Source organism: Crotalus tigris, unplaced genomic scaffold, assembly GCF_016545835.1.
Source record: "Crotalus tigris isolate CLP2741 ecotype Arizona unplaced genomic scaffold, ASM1654583v1 scf7180000024345.2110221, whole genome shotgun sequence".
In the NCBI taxonomy this organism is placed as follows: Eukaryota; Metazoa; Chordata; class Lepidosauria; order Squamata; family Viperidae; genus Crotalus; species Crotalus tigris.
In genome coordinates, this window is record NW_024100514.1 from 754,895 (window position 1) to 770,562 (window position 15,668).

At 34.5% G+C, this 15,668-nt stretch overlaps 1 protein-coding gene across 3 annotated transcripts in view; it reads left to right on the forward strand.

Moving 5' to 3' along the window:
* SMURF2 (SMAD specific E3 ubiquitin protein ligase 2) overlaps window positions 1-15,668 on the forward strand; it is a 74,984-nt gene that overhangs the window by 22,678 nt on the left and 36,638 nt on the right. The window contains exons 1-3 of one of the 3 annotated variants that reach the window (XM_039326821.1): window positions 1,068-5,747; window positions 11,310-11,348; window positions 13,918-14,026. In XM_039326821.1, coding sequence (XP_039182755.1) covers window positions 5,675-5,747; window positions 11,310-11,348; window positions 13,918-14,026 — 221 coding nt within the window. In that variant the 5' untranslated portion in view covers window positions 1,068-5,674. Of the gene's footprint in view, window positions 1-1,067; window positions 5,748-11,309; window positions 11,349-13,917; window positions 14,027-15,668 lie in introns of those variants that run through there. The other 2 variants (XM_039326819.1, XM_039326820.1) reach the window with 2 other exon arrangements.

The window sequence follows — 15,668 nt, forward strand, 5'->3', positions numbered from 1 at the left end:
GACTTTCTCCTCACTCTAGTTGCATCAGAAGAAGCAGCTGGTTGTTCCCTATTTTGGAAAGTTTACAGAACCAAAAATATTGTTTTTTCTATGATGGGCTGGTTCTGTGGAATGTCGTCCTGTTGAGATTTGATTGGTTCCAATGTTAATTTGCTTTCCAAAAAAAGTAGAAAACAGGGCTTTTGGGATTACTCAGTAATAGAAAGTTAGAAGCCTGAATACAGTTGTCAGCTTCAATGAGTTCAATGGAGACTTCTTTTTTTAAAAAATAATAATAGTAATAATAATAATAATAATTACCTCTGTTGATAACAAGTTGCTCTGCTGTCCTATAGAAAGGCATTTATGGTGTAATTAAAATCTTGTCAGCCCTTTGAGACAAGGAATCAAATCTGAGAGTCCTAGTAGTACCACTATTGTGAGTTTACAGTGACAGAATCTTGCAAGTCTGAAAGAATTTCTCCTTTCCCTTGCCTTTACTTTCCAAAAACTAGGGAGGGTCCCTCATAAGATGCTTTCTCCATCTCCATTCGGTGGGCTGAGATACATCTTGTCAGATAGTGGCTCTTTTTTCTATTTCCCAAGGTTATTCTCACAGCCCATTAGAGATCTCCAGTAATCTGACTAGAAATCACCATGGATCAAGAAGACAAAAAGTTCCAGCAATCTGTTTACATTCTCTGGAGTCATAGTTGTATATTTTAAAATAAAAGTTGTACAAAGTACAAAGTTAAATCATACTAATACAGAAATAATGTTATTTGTGTAAAAGTGACAACAGGCCAGAAGCTAAAGTGTTTCTTTTAAAAGATGATTTTGTAAATTTAAGTGAATTTATGATTTTTAAACAGATGGTTTACCAAATAACTTTATTTTGTATAGAATTTTAAAAATGCTTTTCTCTGTTTGTTTTCCTACTATTTTATGCTTCTGTTTGCACACGTATAGCAATAGCACTTAGACTTATATACCGGTTCACAGTGCTTTACAACCCTCTCTAAGCGGTTTACAGAGTCAGCATATGGCTCCCAACAATCTGGGTCCTCATTTTACTGACCTTGGAAGGATGGAAGGCAGAGTTAACCTTGAGGTGGACGAGAATCGAACTCCTGGAGTGAGCAGTGAGTTAGCCTGCAGTGCTGCATTCTAACCACCATGGCTCATATGTACTTTTTTACATATGTTGTACAAAGACACACAAATTTAAAAGGAATTATTTGAAAATCTCAGTGTATTGAAATTATAGAACAGTTCATATATTTTAATGTTATAGAACCTTTCCTTTAGAGCATTAATATAATAATAAATGGCATTGTACATTATTGTAACATTGTAATTATTCTATTTCTTTTCTGGTTATTTTTTTTCTAAAACTGCATAGTAACCATTCAGTATATTTGTCAGAATAAACTGCTGCCAACTTCTACATTTCCTCTTTTTACAAAACTGCCTGTATTAGTATTTTTAATCATAGGATATTTTAAAATGCTAGTGAATTAAAGTTAAGAATCCTCACTATTTAGCATGACATGATAAACAGGACAAAGTCTGGTCTCACAAATAACATTAGGTGTTTTGCTTATTGCTAGGTATATAAAATTAGTTAACCTATAACAAGGATACAGGAAAAGCTTTACAGAAGTCTGCCTTGTAGGCAGAAAGCTTGCCAAATGGGAAGTGATTCATCGTCTCTGAATGGGATGAGCACTAAACAGAAATAGTTTAAATTTGAGATTTATTTGGCTCACATACTACCAGTAAATGATTATAACTGTCTCTCTCTTCTGTGTCTCATTATTCTGTTCCCCAGAATTTATCAGACCCAAAATACTGTGCCAGAAATGGTTTTTCATCAGCTGTATGAAGACTTAAATATTGACAGGTTTAAATTATATCCATATATACAACATTTATGTTCTTCAATTAGAAGATTAGTTTTATGATAGCAGTGATGCATGAAAGGCAAGAATGTCATGATTTACTGGATCTAAAGCAAGTTATTAAATTTTATTGTTTATTTACTGCCTTTGTATCCTCTGGGAACTCCAGGCAACAGACCTGTTTGTCTTCCTCATTTTAACCTCACAACAACTGTTTGAAGGAGTGCTTTTCAACTTTGACTGGTTAAAGATGTGTAAACTTTAACTCCCAGAATGGTATGCTACGCTGTACTGTCTGGAGAATTCTGGGAGTTTTATTTTATTTACCTGGTTTTTTTTATCCCTCCTTTATTAGTTTTACAAATAGTTTAAGGTGGTGAATATATTCAACATACCTTCTTCCTCCTGTTTTCCCCACAACAACAGTTCTGTGAAGTGGGTTGGGCTGAGAGAGAGCACTGGCCCAAGGCTTTCATGGCTAAGGTGGGACTTGAATTCACTGTCTCATGGTTTCTAGTCTGGTGCCTTCACCACTTGACCAAACTGTCTCTTAGTTGAAGTCCACACATCTTCAAGTTGCCACGGTTGAGAAATACAAGTTTGAAGTAAGCTGGAATTGAGAAGAATAACCACAGAGTATTAGTGAAAAGCAAAATGCTCCATCTGTCCTAAGTTTCTCAGTTCTGTAGGAACTGGGCTACCTCTAAAGCTTGCTTCTTCCAATAGACAGAGAGTGTTGGGCAAACGCATTCCGGAAAACTAATGTTTATTTGTATCGTTTTGGGGTATTCTTTAACCAGAATCTATCGTATATGTTAAAAGCACTGGATAAAGTTCAGATCACATTGTAGGTTGCAATATTGTAGGATTATGGATGGTTCCTTCTTCAAAGTAAGTGTTGGGAATTGTTGAAGATGTGATTGCAGTCATGCAGTGCTGTCTTCACTCTTTCACCCCACACTTACTTGCAGTATTGATGTTATGTAGTTGGGTAATGAAACATCTGCAAAACAGCCAAGCTCAAAGAGTACCAACAACTATGCTTCATTGTTTGGTCACATTGTATTATCTAATACTCAGTACTTCTACTTGGATTAATTGGATCTTGTGTTCTTCAGCATCAGGATGTACTAACAGATGTCGTCTAAGAATAAATTATAAAGTATAAAACTAATAAAGAAGCACCAAACCCAATTAATTTAATATATTTTTGCTTTCATTTCAGAGTTTGAAAAATGCCTGGTTGTTGTTTCTAGGGAGCAGAGATGTATGGTATATCTGAAAGAGCCTGTAGAAATTAAAAAGTTAATTTTGCAAGTTCTCATAACTATTATATGCAGGTTTACCCCTTCTCCTTTATTAGTGTTTCATTGTCTTTTGTTTTTTTGACAATTAAGTAAATAATGTAGAATTTTAACAAAGATGTGAATAATAGAATGAATCCAGAAACATAATTAACTGTAAGCAAATTATTTTATATGTGTTTTCAGTTTTAACTCTGACATAGGATGGAAAAATTGGAGGAATTGTGGAAAACGAAACCTTTTGTTTACTGTAAAACAATACCATGAAGTAGATATGATATTTAAAGCTGGAGTCTAAACATGATGGATATAGGCAGTCTCCATTTGGTTATGTCTATAAGTCACTCAGAAATCTTAAGTACAGATCAGCAACTGGCTTTTTTTTTTAAGTAACAGTCACAAATAACAGTCTTGTCCTCATTGTAAATTATTCTGCTGAAACAAATGTGGACATAAATGCATTTTTCTGAACTCTGTATTATGTCTGGATATTCTTACTATTCTGTTACTTCATTTTAGTTTTAGGTCTGGAGGTTGCGTGAGACTTTCAATGTAATCTATGATGACATGGATTGTATTAGATCTTCCTCTGACATTATTGTACTGTTATTGTGCTTTTGTTAGTATTATTTTTTATGCTGCATTGTTGGTTTTAATCCTGTGTTTTAACCTTAGAATTGCAAGAATGGTGAGGTAAATTGAGTGAGTAAATAAATAAATTGCAGTCATCTTTAGTTGGTAGATCTTGGGATGGAGAATATAGTAAAGATGGAAGAAAAAAAGAAACACAGGGAAGTGAACTGTCAGAAGAAGAATGGTGAACTTTGGATGACTGCACAACAGACTTATCTGCCATCTGCCCCACTAACTTCTTGGCTAGTCACTGAGGGAGCAAACAAGGAGGATCTTACCTAATCTGGGTGGCACTATTTTGTGACCTCTAGCAGATCATCACAGAGAGCAGACAGCCTATCAATGAGTACAGTTATGTGAAAATATTAGAGGAGCAGGAGAGGACTGGGAACCTAAAGACTGTTGGAGCTACCGGTATCAGCTGGACAGTGCTTTTATTGGTGGTTAGCAGTGACCACAGGTAGAAATTCCCCAGAAGATGGCTTCCACTAATAGCCAAGAGAACAGGCATTAGATTGGACTATTCTCCCTCATAATACTGTTGTGCAGGATCTGAGGTGTTGCTTGATAAAGAAACACAGGAAACCAGAAATTGCCTTTAAGCTTTACGTTTTTATTCAGCTGAACAAAGATGGGCTCCTCTAAAAGGAAGAAGCCCCGAATGACAGAAAATCCCTATTTTTATACTTTTTCATTACATAAGCAATCCACCCAGCAAAGCTGACACACATAAAATAAAGACTTCACCCAGAAAGAATGCCACACTGTAGATAAGAAGGGAGAAAGCAGAAGTAGCTAAAACTCCCAAAATGTTTACTTATAATCTCAAGCAGTAATACGTTTTCTTATTAATGAACAAAGCATAAATGGAAAGTTCTTTTTTAATTAGTGGTGGCTTACTGTTGACAATCCTTAATTTTGGTTTACATTGCCAATTAAGTGTGCTTCCAGGTGAGTTTCTTATTGTGTAATTATTCTTATTTTCAGAACCAGAGTCTCCATTTATAACTATATAGTTTTTTTCTACTGCTGTCAGGTTTCCTTCCAGAAGAAAACTTACTACGAAGGAAAAAATACATAGATCTAATGGTGCTGATGTACTCTATCTGGAAGAACTCACAAATCAACCCGTTTGGATATCTCTCTGTGTATATGTATGTGTATGTTAATTTGTGCCTTCAAGTCAATCTTGCCTCCTAGTGACTCCATGGACAAGTGTAATTGCAAGTCATTATGTTATCGTAGACGAGATTAAACAATATGTTTAACTGACATATAGAATTAGTGTTAATTGTGACTGCTTTTTGCCCTAAGTATCTACTATAGTGTTCATAAGAAAATTTAATTCTTCAAGTAGTATTGTCTGCTTAGTTAAGCCCAGGTTGCATTGAAATAGAGCTTTTATGGGCTTTATGCATGTAATTGTATGAAGGTTCTAGATGACAAAAATTTTCATTTGTAATGTTTTTGTTTCTCCATACATTGCATTATACTTCATTAAAGAAAATATCAAAACTGCACAATGACTTTGATGGTTAGCATTAAAAAAGGATAACAAATGTGGGCTGTGTAAGCAGTTTCATATTGAATTATTCTGTTGGATTTAGATGACTGGTCTGTTGCAACAGATACAGGTAGTCCTCGAATTATGACTATAATTGAGCCTGGCAATTATGTTTATTTATCGACATAAAGCAGGTCACCACCTGATTTTACACTTTTTTTTGCAGCAGCATTAAGTAAACCCATTGATCACTATGAGGTGTCTTATGCCCTAAACAGGAAGTAAGTACCAGTTTCCAGCAAAACGGTTGTGATCGTGATCATGCATCCATGAAATCCTACAAACAGCCATAAATGTGGATTGCTTGCAAAGTGCCCAAAATATGGTCATGTGACAGTGGGGAAAACCCAACATCAGAACTGGGTTGTAAGTAGCTTTTTGGGGGGTCTGTCGTAACTTTGAATGCTTGCTAAGCAATCGGTTGTGAGTTGAGGACGTCTTGTACAGATGGTCCTCAACTTACAACCACATTGAAAACTAATGCTTAGGGGAATTGTGGGCTTGGAGATTTTTTTGTAGTTGAGGCATAGAACATTGTATGTTGGAAAAATATTTCAGTTTTTAACACATTGTACCTGGATATTTGAATGATATTAAGTGAATTTCCTAGTCTTTTTTGTTAACTTAGTTTATAATTTTTTGGAAGGCATATTACAGCGTTACATAAAAAATCCTAAATAGTATGGCTCTATTGCATTGTGAGTACATAATATTTGGATGGAGAAGCTTTAAAAAATGAGAATGTTTTGAATGTTCTCTTCTGAAAAGCGGGGGGGGGGGAAATCACTAAATATTTTAATATCACTGCCTTTGAATTGCCAGTGCTGCTCTCTGATTTCAGAAGGAGTATTTTGAAATGGAGAGTTTTCTATTTTTCTAATTCTCTCCCTTCCAGCAGTTTGATTCCAATCAGCAGCATAATTGGACTACAACCACTGTCTGGAGGGAAAGGGGAATTTTTGGCAAGAGGCAGCAGAGCAGTTGGAGATTTATTCAGATTAAAGCATAGCTTGTACAACACATATTAACAGCAGTATAGCATTGTGTTTCTACAGCTGGGATATATATTTTAATTATATATGCAAACAGAAGGGAACCAATCAGGGAATACTATGTTAATGAATTCCAGTAGAATATTATTTTGAGTAGAAGTTGAACTGCTATTTGAAGTGGGTTGTGAACTTCCCTTTTCAGTTTGCCTATTTCCTCAACTATTTGCATTACTCTGAGAAAGAGGATGTTCGCTATTTAGATTTTTTTTTTTTTATAAACAGGTTTGGATATAATGATGCTTTTTTCTTTGGTGTGATGAAATCACAAAGCTGGAGAATTAGAAAATACCTGGGATCAACTTCTTTCTATTACAACATTGTTCTTTTGTGAGCCTAGAAATTACTACTTTTGAATATTATAATATTATCAAACCATATTTCTGATGTAGAAAATGAGGAATGGAAAAGCCTTGCTATTAGATTTTTTTTTTTAAAAAAATATTTTGCTGTAAAAATAGTATAGTGTTTTATTTTTCTTAAAAAAATCTTAATGTGTTACATTAAAGGCTTTATGCATGCTAAACAAATGATAAGGTCGTGCCAAGCCTTAGTTTTCAGCTGGGAGACTGTAGCAGGTAAAGATATTTGTTGTCAGTGTTCAGTCTGCTTCATTACTAGAGTACCAACAGAAATTCCAAACTTGTTTTCCTGAAAATATTTTTCTTGTGGCCTCCAGTGTTTTTCAGATCTTTTTTCTAAGTTTTTGTTTTTATTGTTGATTAGAATTTCCATTAGTTTTTGGTATGTGCAGTCCTGCAGTACACTATTATTTTACTGAGATACTTTCCTCTATCAATCAACCTTTATTACTGTCAAAAGCAGCATAGGGTGATTGGAGTACAAAAAATACATAAAACACTAATTACTTTCCTCTATTTTCTCTGAATTGCGATAAAGACAAAAGGAATAAAAATATATGTTATTCTCTATTTTCTTTCTGTTGACTAAGAGAGTGAGAGTTTTTTATTTGTTCATTTTTAAGGTTCACTTTCACTTCACTTTTTACCTTTTTAAAATGCTTTAGGCTGCTGTATAGGGAAGATGAGAAAGTAGCTGAAGCTTAAAACATGAACATTAATACACACTGGTGATAATAAATAAAACAAATTCAATTTGAGTTGCATTAGAAAAACAGAAAAGTGTTGTACACACTACATCTTAAAAGATCATACAATAGCTGTATATTCTTTTTATTCTAAAATGTTAATTTTAAAACCTGTAGTTTTGCAATTGTAAATGCATTTTGCCCCACTTAAAAACTTAACTCTCAGTTCTTTGCAAGTTCTGCTTCATATTCTGCTACTCTTTGTTCCTGAATACTACTTTTTAAAGCTCAGAAATATGTAAATAGTGTCATTCCATGTTAAGAAATAAGAAATTTGGAAAGATTATTTTGCTTAAATCTAATAAAGGTTATGTCTTAACAGGTGGCAGCACTTGAATGACCTTGTCTGGGCTTAAAAGTTAAGCAGGATTAGTACTAGGCTACTGACAACTCTGGGTGAGATTTTAAGTAAAAAAATGAAGAAACAAAAGGAAGGAATTACAAACAACTTTTGTAGAGTATTTCTGCCAAGAAAACTACATGGATGGAGTAGAGCTTGATTGCAAAGAACCATTATCTTTCCAAAGCCATGAATTAGATTATTGTTTATTGGATTATTTCTTTTTACCTTCACAATGTTTTTTTTCCTCTTTTTGTAAAACGTTAATTTTGAAATAAGTGGAGATTTGGCCAGTGAAAAGTAGCAATGTATCTGAACAGGTGATAATAAATAGAGTAAAATATCATAGTATAAAGATAGTATAAAAAGTATAGTATAAAGAAATCTGGTGATGCCAGTGCTTGTAGTATGCAAACTCTTGTGGGGAAGAGAAGATGAGGATACAAAATGATTCAGTAGGTGTTGATGATCACCTTCTGATTATTATTTACTTATTAATTACAGGAGTATAGTGTGTTGATGATCACCTGATTATTATTTACTTATTAATTACAGGAATATAGTGTGGAATCTGGTATTTTTCACGCTGTAACTTGGCACATGGAATTTGAATTTAAAAAATGAAATGTTTTAATTCATGGTTGTCCAACCTTTTGGCTTGCCTGGGTCGCATTAAGTGAAGAGGAATTGTCTTGAGCCACATATAAAATACATAATAGACTAAGAGCCATCAACAGGAATATAGACCTTAACAACATATTCATACCATTCAAAAGAGACAATCAAAAAGCCATAAAGGAAACAAAAAAACCAAGTACCGTACCTACTCACCAGTGATCAACAGCCAGATGAGCAGAGATTAAGGCTAAGATTAACATTAGACCAACAATCAAGAAGCAAACAATAGTCCAACTGAGGAATTGCCAAATAAGCATCTGTAAACAATATCCAATCAAGGAATCACCAAGACCACTCCCAACAACACTGACATGGGAGCCATAGAATGTAAAATTGAGAACAAATCCCATCCCCAGCTAGCACTGTGATGGTAATGAAATATCTACAAGAAAACAACCAAACTCAGAACACCAACACAGTTCAATCCTGAGCTAAAAATGTTATCTTCAATCGATACATAATGTGCTTAATGTATATAAATAACAAACTTCTTTTTAAAAATATTTTTAGTATCTTATGGGGCCACATTATTAGCTGTCAGGACTGTGGGTTGGACTTGCTTGCTTTAGTTATTTATATTTATACCATTGTCTCCCCATTTCTTTTTCTTAAAAAGCTCTTCCACAATTTGCTCTTTTATCATACATATTATGTACATATAATCCATGGGCACAGCAGTTTTCATGGGTATCTCCATTTGTGGTATATTTCCGGAATATTCTAAGGAGAATATTAGTAAAAGTAGGCATTCAGCAAGGAGAAGGTAGCAGTGGAGAAAACTTTCTTTTATTATTTAACTTGATCCCACTCAAGTAGAGAAAGTAAAAAGGACAACATGGCAAACTTGTCAGACACCCCCTCTCCAAATATCCCGCCATGACATATTTAGCAAACGCAACATCAGCTTTCCTTGCCTTTGTTATGTTAAAAGAATTTGAGGCAAATCAACTTTGCTCATACAGTGTACTAGATAGGGCTCAATATTAGCTACAACTTGGTGCTTACTTTATTGTTTGCCAGGCAAGACTGGAAAATTTAGCTGGCTTTGTTTCTTTAGTTATCAGAAATCTTTTCCTCTACTCCTCTGTTTTAGAACTGTCCCTTCTTTCAGACATTCAGAGTTTTCAGGTCCAATCTTTGAGTGTTTTGCTAAAAAAAAAAATGTTTTTATTTATTTGAATTAGATTCTGTATGCCCTGAGTTAATATGAAGTGAATGAGAAAAAATAAAGTTTTATTATCATTTATATCAGTGTAATAAATTGGATAATGGGTAGCGGACTAGGATCAGGGAAGCTTGGGTTCTTCAAGTCCTTCCTTAGCTAAGAAAGTTCCTTGAATAACTTTGGGCCAACTATCTGTCATCCACGGTTATCATTTCAGGGATAAAATTGAAGGAGGGGAGTGGGTACTATGAGTGTCAGAATGCTTGCATTCCTGGAAGAATTGTACAATATAAGTTAGGAATAGTGGGATCTAAATTAATGTTAAGTAGTGCATTTATGGAAAATGTTCAAGATGTTAATATGATGTTGAATTATATACAAAAGCTTTGGAATTTGACTTTTTGTCAGGAATAGTGCTTATTCCAGATGTCAAGGAATAATTGCTGGAAATGTTTGATCTATCTGTTTTGGAAAAGGCAGTATTTTCTGCCTATCAAGGGATGCAGCAATATTTGTTAGTATGGAAGAGATTCTATGATATATAGTAGGGAACATAATTTAAGATATTTTTCTTAGTTTGTATTTTTAAGATTTTTTTTAAATTAAAGTGTTTTTTTTTAATTGGCACTTGTCATTCTGTGCTGCTTATTTGTCTCTAAGCATTTGCCTGTATAAAAAGTCCTCGCTTATCAACCACAGTTGGGACCAGCAACTCCATTGTTAAGTGAAAAAAAATCACATGATTATTAAAACATTTATATCTTTGGGCTCTATAAGCAATAATTATGTCTCTAAACAAAACAAATAGAATGGCATTTAGGAAGAATTTTTTAAATGTTCGCATTTACTGGCTTCTGAACAAACCAAAATTCAGGGAATTTGATATTGTGACTAAAGATCTGCAGATGCTTTTAAATATATATGTACCTTTATTAAGGTTTTCTCATTTTTACTTTCATCCAATTTGATTCCCTCCTTGGTATTACCACTTAAGCATTTAAAATCCTGTATTGTTTAGGATTCAAAAGTGTTGAGTAAAATGAGAGTTTGAGCCAGATTTTGTTTCCCATTATGCAAACCATATACTGTATAACTTCCTTTTTCGAATTGGTACAAAGGAATTGTTATGAAAAGCATTTTTAGAGCTGATATAGAATATTAGTTGTGTTTTTCTCACTATAATATATTGAATAAAAATGCATAGAAATGACTTAACATTTAAATATATTCGCTTTTAATTTATAAATCAAAAAGTATACTCTATATATTTTGGCCAATGACATTTGTTTAGAGGCATGGATATAATCTTAGTAATGGTGCTTTTGGATGGGCTGCACCAAACTCAGTTTCTCAACTGCTGATTCTAGCGGATGAAGGGATTGAATAACAGAATGCCAACTTTACAATATGGTTGTGATCCCTGATCTATAAACTGCATGATGTACCTGCATTTCTAAGTACATTTGCAATATACTTCAGTATGGATACATATGCCGGAGATTGTATTGTTGAATGCTTACTAAATATATTAAAACTCAAAATGTTATAGCATTCTATATTTGTTTTTTTGTTTTTGTTTTGGTTACAGTTCTCTGTGCAAAAAATTTGGTGAAAAAGGATTTTTTCCGTAAGTACATATTTCTGTTTTTATATCTTTTGTTCTGTATTACCGAGGGTTCAGATTCAAAGATATTGTCTTACTAGATAGCGTTTCATAAACCATTAAACAGAATGTTCTAATATAGTCAGATTATCTACTTGCATTCAAGCATTATTTATAGCCTGTGCTAATAGAGTATATTGATACACTTGCATTTTGAATGCAAACCTATGTAGTATAGTTGTTAAAACCCTGGACTAAGAGCAGGGAGATTGAGATTCCACTCTCAACCATAGAAATTTATTGGGTGGCTTTGGATCAGTTATTGTCTCTCAGCCCAATTGGAAAGGGAAGTGTTACTGTTGTGTTTCCCCAAAACTAAGGCCTACCCTGAAAATAAGCCCTAGTTTGATTTTTGGGGGTTGGCCTAATATAAGCCCTATCCCAAAAATAAGCCGTAGTTTTGGGACGAGGCACACACTTAAAAATCAAGCTAGGGCAAGGGTAGGGGTGTGGATCTGCCCCACGCGCCCCGCACCCACTTACCTTGCATCCATTCCTCTCCTCGCCGGCCCACTTCTGTAGCATCTTCTGCAGCCAGGCCTGCATTTCTCAGTCACAGGCCTTTCCGGAAGGCTACTGCAGCCGAGAACCGAGCTATGGATTGAATCCATAGTTCGGTTCTGCAAGACCTCTGTAGCCGAGGAGCAAGCTATGGATCAAATCCATAGCTCGGTAGTTGGCTACATAGGCCTTCCGGAAAGGCCTGACTGCAAAATGCAGGCTGGAATACAGCTGCAGAATGAAGCTGTTCCTTCGGCTCCAGAAGAAGTGGGCCCACTGGGCAGGGCTGTTGGTGCCGAATGTGACCTGGTGCCTCTTTTGGAGGTGAAATAAATAAATAAGGCCTGGTCTTATTTTCGGGGAAACACGGGTATTATGCTGCCTTGAACCCCTAAAGGAATGGTGGGAATTTAAAAAAGTATCTAGTATGTATCTATTATAATTTTTAATTTTTATTTGTAAACTACCCAGAATCACTCCAAGAGTGAGATGGGCGGTATTTAAATTTGAAAATTCAGTAAAACAGGCATGTTGTAAAAACAATGTTTTAATTTGTGTACATTTCTTAATATGAGTAGGCAGTCTATGACACCATCTTTTGTTGAGCTTGAAATCCCAACATCTCCCATTGATCTTGTTTGCTAGAGATGCTGAGAATTGTAATTCTATAATGCCATAAATGCCAATTTATTGTGAAGTTAAAATCTAAAAATGGATCAGTATTATAATATACTTTAATCAGCACTAAAATTCAAGATCATAATCCATTTCATAGCATTAATTTTTTAGATGTAGTTATCAGGAAGCACCCCAAAAGTCCATTGAGTTTTAAAAATAGCATGGAAATTTAGCAAAAGAGTGGTTGGAAAGAGTTGCTGCCACTGGTTTCTTTTGGCTAAATTTGTTGTTTATTAAAGAATTGCTTTAACTATGGGTACTGCTAACTTATTTCAGTCAAGTACAACTATTGATGATTTCATGAACATATCCCTGTAGTTTTCTTGGTATTAGTGTGGATGTGGTCTGCCATGATATTCTTATAGAATGTTTTTCAACTTCTGAACTCAGCTTATTCTATTGGAATTCCCCGTTGGTCTCCCATCCAATGTCTGCTATAATCAGGATGACCTAATTAATTTTCTAACCCCTGTCAAGGTCAACCAGATGCTGCCATCTGCTGATTTTTCATGTGTCTTACAGAATATTTATAAATAACTGTTGTGTGTTTCATAAATGTCATCTCTACCTTTATAATTAAATGCTTCAAGAAGTACAGGGAGTCCCTGGGTTAAAAATGAGTTCTGTTCCCTAAATCTGTCTTTAACCAAAATTTGTATTTAAGTCAGAACTCATGCTTACAAATGAGCTGCCTACTAAAAATGGTGGATGGCGCCAGTGCTTTTTTTCTATTAAAAAAAAAAAAAAGGTGCCGGAACTCACACATGTCATACAACCCGCTTTGCCTACCTTATAAGGTTCCATCCAAAAAAGGTGCCGGAACTCCGTTCTGGGCGTTCTATGAGAAAAAAAGTCCTGGGTGGCGCTGTTCTTCCTCAAGCCAATCAACCGGGCAATGCTTTCATTAGAAATGGCTGAAAACAGGCTGTGTATTAAAAACACATGGCTTCAGTGCTGTGTTGACTTTGAATCTTCCTGTTCTTGAAAGAATTAGACTTGTGAAGAACATTTTTTAGCATTTACAATGATAGCCTGAAGTGTCTTGAAAGAATGTTGTATGTCCAAATAAATTCAGTATCGGATGTATCTTGCAAAGAACAAACAAATAAATTATGGAATTCCTAGTAGAATTTGTTCTTTATATAAAATTCTACTTTTACATAAAGGAGTGGTACTATTAATGTAGTTGAGTACAAAAATTTCTCAAACCAGATTGACAGCATAATGAGAATTCCTTTGTTCATTGGATTAAAAAGGAGATAGGTTAGAAAATGTAGGCGCTTTCTAATGGGCCGTCACAAATAAAATGATAGCAATTAGCAGCATTCTCATTATACTATGTGTTTTCTGACAGGACTTCCTGATCCATTTGCTAAAGTGGTGGTGGACGGATCTGGCCAGTGCCATTCTACTGATACTGTGAAGAATACCCTTGATCCAAAGTGGAATCAGCATTATGACCTGTATGTGTCAATAGGGATTATTTAAATATGGTCAAACTTTAAGCTGGATAATTGCTAAAAAAAATAAAATATATTAAGTCAGGGAATTTTTGTTAAGAATTACTCTGAAAAGTAATGCAGGCCTGCATTAGCTGTCTGATTTGTTTATAAAGTAGCTGGTGGTTCATTGCTAAAGCAGAGGGTTGGTTAATTGATTGGTTATGTATCATTACACTAGTGTCAACTCTTACCAACTACATAGATACTAATTCTTAAATGCTGCTTTTTTGTATAAAATCAAAGTGCTTAACTGAGAAAACAAGTATGTATATTTTTTATGACAGTTGGGAAACACAGACAAAAATGCAGATTCTGGATGAGGAGTAGAGATACCTGGATTATCAGATAGATTGAATTCCAAATTCACACCAACTTCTCAAATTATGTGTAGTAATCAGCGATGTTGGGACTTGTAGTACAGTTTTAATGCCACAGATATAGCATTCTTCCTTTAACTAAGATTGGTTATTTTAGAAGCTAATTATTACTTCTAATGATCCCAGTATATCATTGTCTAAGTATTAATTGATATATCATAAATTTATAGATAGCACCCAAGAAAATGAAATTGGGCACTAATAGCCCTTGACATAATTCTGAAAGCTTTATATTCTAATGTCTTGTATAATCATATCAGGCAACTTTCAACATCAATATTAAAAATAATAAATTTTCCTAAATAAATATATTTCTGCCCTGGCATCCTATTACGGGGTCCCCAAAATGCACACTATATGTAATATTAAGAAATAGTCCCTCTCTAGTTGCTGGCACCATTTGCTGGAATCATAGTCACATGAGTGTCTCTTGGGGAGATAGCACATATGGTAGAAAACATTCTTCCCTTTTTTTTTTTTTTTTTGGTAATTGGAGGGATACAGTTGCAATCCATCTGTTCCTCTCCTATATATGTGAGTATTCAACTGAAATCTTTGTGCTTGGTAGCAGAAATTGTATGTAGAAACAAGTTGAAGGCATCATTATATGAGTAGTCTTTTCCAAAATGATAACATTCTAAGTCTTAGAAAATAATCAGTTATTGATTTGTAAACTCGGAGAGCATTTATACAGGTAATCCTCAACTTGCAACCACAATTGAGCCCCACATTTCTGTTGTTAAATGAGATATTTGTTAAGTTTTGCCCTATTTTACGACTTTTCTTGCCTTAGTTGTTAAGTGAATCACTGAAGTCATTAAGTTAGTAACCCGGTTGTCGGGACATAGCAACAGTCATAAATATGAACCAGTTGAATTTTGATAACATGACCATGTTGCAAAGATTGCAACTGTAAACAAATGGTTATAAGTCACATTTTTCGTGCCATTGTAACTTTGAATGTCAAGGACTACCTGTATTATGATGCATTGGAACTCCAGTGTGTTACGAGATGAGTAAACAATTTAAACGAATGAGTGTAGAAGGATGTTTTAGTAAATTGAACACTTTGATGTTTGTACTATGACAGAATGCATGAAATGGGAGAAGCTTTCTAAACATCTCCCAGAGAGAAACATAATTCTTAAGTGTTACAACTCGTTTCCAAATTAAACACTCAACAACATACCATTTTTTCTGTTTGAAAGACTGTGACTGTCTAGCCA